We start from the raw sequence: 5,000 nt of genomic DNA on the forward strand, positions 1-5,000 counted from the left end.
GAGAGAGAGAGAGAGAGAGAGAGAGAGAGAGAGAGAGAGAGAGAGAGAGATATGCGTGTATGTGCAGGTGTGTGCACACACACGGTATATAATACCCGGAACCTATGTATAGGGACTGAACCGTCTCCGCAGTTCTTACAGAAGGGCTCTTGGGCTGGTGAGTCACAGGTGTGTGGATTCAGATTCCTTGCTCTCGGATAAAGCACAGTCTCTCCCAGCCTGAATTTTCTAGTTTACAAGCTGACTCCAACAAAGGATTGTGTAAGATGCAAGCCGGGCAAAAGGAGGAACTAGCACAGGAGTGGCTGCTTCTCCGTGTTTGACCGCAAGCAGACAGACGGTGGTTCAAAGGGCAAAGCCGGGGATTGGCCTGCTGGACTCTCCGGCTGCATTTCGGCTCCTAATCTCTCTAGTCTCCGATTGATTGCGATTGATCGCCTCTCTTGTTATTGCCACACGAAGACTAGAAATGTTGTAAGGACATCCTCTCCGGAGACTGAGTCCTACGACCCAGAGCAGAGCCTCCAACAGGGTAGCCGGAGTCAGAACTGAGTAGAACACTGGTCACGAGGAAGCTCTGACAGCTTCTCTCAGTCCGATTGTCATTGCTATGGTCTCTCCCTGGCACCACTGCCCTCTGGGAAGACACTGGCACCTTCCTTCTGCCTCTAAGGAGTTGCCTTCTTTTGGCTCATTGAGCCCTTAACCTGTCTCAGTTGGCAGTAATCCTCCAGATGCAGGCCAGATCGGAGATGCTGTCTTCTTAGAATCCACTTTCCAAGCTTCACTGATTACCTGGATCACACACACACACACACACACACACACACACACACACACACTCCCACAGCCACACATACAGAGACACTCGGAGTTAGCAAAAGAACTCAACCAACACAGAGAGGGCACGTCCAAAGGAGATTGTCTTCTTGTGATTCCAAGTCTGTCAATCACTATCCGAGTAAACATCTGTCAGGTGAGAGGGTGCGTGTGCACGTGTATGTATGTGTATGTGTAAGTGTGTGTCTGTCTGTATGTGTGTGAGTATGTCTATATGTGTGTGTATGTCTGTATGTGTGTGTGTGTGTGTTATGTCTCTGTGTGTTGTGTGTGTGTCTATTTGTGTGTATGTGCATGTGTGTATGTCTGTATGTCTGTGTAGGTGTGTGTATATTTGTGTGTGTGTGCTCATGTATAAGTGCCTTAGGGGAACAAGCAGGTATTTATATCACAGTGCACAGTTTAAATTACCTCCTGGGAGTAGTTTCCCCTATCACTACCTTTAACATGCTTGTTCAAAGGGTGCGGGGGCTGTCGTTCCCCCCCCCTCCCCTCTCGCCTCTCCCTTCATATAAGCCTGGGCTGCCTCGAGCCAGCTTCTGCACTCACAGTATTCACTGGCCCCTAGCAAGGGAAGGAAGGCCAGTGGAGAATGAGCCCGTTTGCCTCTGAGTCAGCATGGCTCTGCTTGGCTGCCGCTGCAGTGCTGGGGGGCACGCTTCTCTGCAGATGCCGGAGTGGCGGGCAGCTGCGGAGCCAGGCGGTGTGTCTCGCTGGCCTCTGGGGAGGTGCCTGCCTGCTCAGTCTGTCCCTCCTCTGCACCTTGTTCCTCTTATCGGTGGCCAGTTTCCTCCTTCTGTATATGAGTTCATCTGACCAAGACTTGTTACCTGTGGATCAAAAGGCCGTGCTGGTGACAGGTAAGTGACCAGCATCCCTGTGATTGTCCTGCGGAGAACAGCCTGATACTCTCCGTCCTCGGTGGGGGGGACGCTGTCAGTTTTGGCTTGAGCGGGGAAGTGCTTAGAGTGAATGACAGGCAGCGCATACCTGAGCGGTTCTCACTGCCTTTTTGGGTGTCCTTTGGTTTGGATGTGCTTTGAAAGAAGCCACCGGTACGACAATTACTCGGGGCCACAGATCTATACAATGAGTGTGTTAATTTCCTAGGAATAAATATTGATAAGTAAGACAGCATCATTTCACATGTGTCCTGGTACCAGGAAACACCTGACAGACTTCTTCAGGCTTAGTTGGTATTCTGTTCTGAGGTGACTGTTTATCTAGGTCCTAGGCCTGGTCACCCCTCTATGTATGGAAGGAAGGTGGCCAGCCAGTTTGGGCACAATACCGCGTGTCTAGGGACGCCACTGTACTTTGAGCCTTTGCAATGTGCCAGGCTGCTGTCCCGAACCACGAACCACCCTGTTGTCCTGTTTGATCCTTTTCTCTACGGGTCATTAGTGTGTTAGTGCTTCTTAATTAGATCAAACTGGCAGTGTGTGCACACAGATCTAGCTGCTCATTAGCTGAGCTGCCAGCCCCTCACTTCTTCATGCTATTCTTCAGTAACCGCGCGAGGCCAAATTAGATTCCTTGGAGTTGTAAAACAGGTTTGTTTGGTGAAAGCTGCAACTAGAACTCCCTCAAGTGATCCTAACCCAGAAAGGCCTGGAAAGAAGAGGAAAGGCCATCTGCAGTGTCACCTTGTGAGGAGGGTGTCACCCCTGTGATAAGGAAGTCATCACCTGTGGCTGGGGGCCCTGGCTGTGGTCACCTATGTCCGGGACCCCTGGACTCATGGACTGATGAATCATGGAGAAACAGACTCGAAACTTTTTTTTTTCTTCCTATTTTTTACCTTAAACCAAGTAACAAAAATTCTTCCTGTGAGCACGGTTTGGTTCTTGCTGGGGTGTGGAAGGGCAGGGCATCAGCTTCTCTGAGTTTAAAATCCAACAGTGAAGTCGAGTAGCTATTGTATTTCCCAGTTGTACGAAAGAAGACAGAACCATTAAGTACACTTCTCTGTCTGTCTGTCTGTCTCTGCCTCTGTCTTTCTCTTTCTCTCTCTGAGGATCAGAGGTCGATCCTGGGTCTCTGCCTCAGCCACTCCCCGTTTTATCCTTTAAGGTGGTATTTCTCCCCTACACTGGAACTCGCCAAGTGGCTAGCCTGGCTTGCAAGCAAGCCCCAGTGATTCTCTTGGTTTTGGCTCCTCAGTGAGGAGCTGACAGCATATCCCACAGTGCCTAGCTTTTCCCGTGGGTGCCAGGGATCTGAATGCAGGCTCTCATGCTTACACAAGTCCCTCACTCCCTGAGCTATCCTCAGCCTCAGAAACTCTGGAAATAAACGAGGTATGGCATCCTGTCCATCACAGAATCTCCAGGAAATGCAGACACTCCGGGAGAACAGTTGAAGGTTTAACACCTTTTCGGTTGACCTCTGAGAAGGGGCGATTCCAGCAGATCCCCAGATAAAGGAGAAAGCAGGACTCTGCTCCCCACTTATTTGGTCTTGTCAACACCTAAGTGAAGTGAACAACGCAAGCTCAGGGACTAACCCTTAAGGGAAATTCTTCCAGATGTCAGAGCAGGGCTGGAGATATTTGAGAGGAACTGAAATGCCATTTTCCGTCATTCGCACAATGAAAGCACAAGGTTGGTATTATTCCTGGGAAGGCTCAAGATCTTTGCTAAAAGGGTGGAGGACCTTGTCTTGCTGTGCTAAGGTCCAGAGTTCAATCCCCAACACCCCAAGATAACAAACAAACCGCCACAGTTGCCAATACCAAAGAAAGAGAGAGAAGAGAGAGAGAGAGAGAGAGAGAGAGAGAGAGAGAGAGAGAGAGAGAGAGAAAGAAAGAAAGAAAGAAAAGAAAATGGAAACAAAGCTCCAAACTCCCAAGCCCAAATGTACAAACAAATGAACAAAAAGTCAAACCAAACAGAAAACCAAAATAAGCTCAAAATGAAATAAAAAATGTTGAAAATAAATGTGTGATACCTGAACTCTTTAAATTTTTAAAAAAGATTTAATTTTACTTTAACTACCCTCCCCCCCCATGTGTGTGTGTGTGTGTGTGTGTGTGTGTGTGTGTGTGTGTGTGTTTGTGCATTACAGTGCACATGTTGAGATCAATGAGCAGCTTTGGCAGTCAGTTCTCCCCAAGTCCAGGGCCTTGAACTGGTGTTTTCAAGTGTGTTGGCAAGCATCTATACTTGCAGAACTATCTCACTAGCCCAGAACGATCTACCAACCAAACAAACCAAGAAACCTCCCTGGGTTTAAAGATCACTGTTTGAGGCAGCCTCGGGTTTTAACGGCTGTGGACCAGGGGAAGAAAGTGACAGTATGTGAAGTCACAGGCATTGCCCCTTTCCTAGAAAACACTCTTTGAGAAATGACTGGGGTGGGTGGCGGCTGCAAAGATGGCTGGGTGGTTGAGAACCAGAGTTCCTGCAGGGGACCTGCGTTTGATACCAGCATTCGTATGGAGCGGTTCACAGCTGCCTGTAACTCCATCTTCAGGGGGACATGATACCCTCTTCTGGGTCCTACAGTCACCTGAACTCACACATGTGCACATCCCAGAACACCTACACATAACTAATAATAATAATAATAATAAAAACAAATTTTAGAAAGAAATAAGACAGCAGGTGGGAATCCAACTGGGTGGTACAGTGTCTGCCTAGCATCCAGAGGCCCTAAGTTCAATCTCCAACAGTGCAAAGTAAACAAACTAAAGCAACTGAGCTGTGTAAAAGTGTAGATAAAAATCGAGAGTGTGGGCTGACGAGATGGCTCAATGGGTAAGAGCACTGACTGCTCTTCCCAAGGTCCTGAGTTCAAATCCCAGCAACCACATGGTGGCTCACAACCACCCACCATGAGATCTGACGCCCTCTTCTGGTGTGTCTGAAGACAGCTACAGTGTACTTACACATAATAAATAAATAAATCTTAAAAAAAAAAATCGAGAGTGTTTTCAATCCAATCTTCCTTAAGATAACTGCATTTACAAAGCAGTCCAGATCCATGATAGCTCCTTTGAGTGGAATAATATACAGCCTTGAAGGGTGATGGGTGGCAAGAGGGGTGTCTGTGATATGGAAAACTGCTGATGGTACAGAAAAACACAAGTGAGGTGAGTGTCTGGATCATGCCACATCCCCTTCAGATCTAGCTGGTAAGAACACAGTGGTAAAAGATTT

The 5,000-nt window shown here is 48.0% G+C and overlaps 1 protein-coding gene and 1 long non-coding RNA gene across 2 annotated transcripts in view; one reads left to right on the forward strand and one right to left on the reverse strand.

Annotated features, from left to right (window-relative positions):
- Positions 1-232, reverse strand: part of LOC115062694 — a 4,353-nt gene extending 4,121 nt beyond the window's left edge. Inside the window, exon 1 of the long non-coding RNA XR_003842630.1 lies at positions 140-232. This is a non-coding gene — a long non-coding RNA (uncharacterized LOC115062694). The remainder of the gene's footprint in view (positions 1-139) is intronic.
- A 941-nt stretch (positions 233-1,173) lies between these two features.
- Hsd17b2 (hydroxysteroid 17-beta dehydrogenase 2) overlaps positions 1,174-5,000 on the forward strand; it is a 59,079-nt gene continuing 55,252 nt past the window's right edge. Inside the window, exon 1 of the mRNA XM_021220758.2 lies at positions 1,174-1,700. Coding sequence (XP_021076417.1) covers positions 1,433-1,700 — 268 coding nt within the window. The 5' untranslated portion in view covers positions 1,174-1,432. The remainder of the gene's footprint in view (positions 1,701-5,000) is intronic.

The sequence above is a fragment of the Mus pahari genome, chromosome 20 (genome assembly GCF_900095145.1).
Source record: "Mus pahari chromosome 20, PAHARI_EIJ_v1.1, whole genome shotgun sequence".
NCBI lineage: Eukaryota > Metazoa > Chordata > Mammalia > Rodentia > Muridae > Mus > Mus pahari.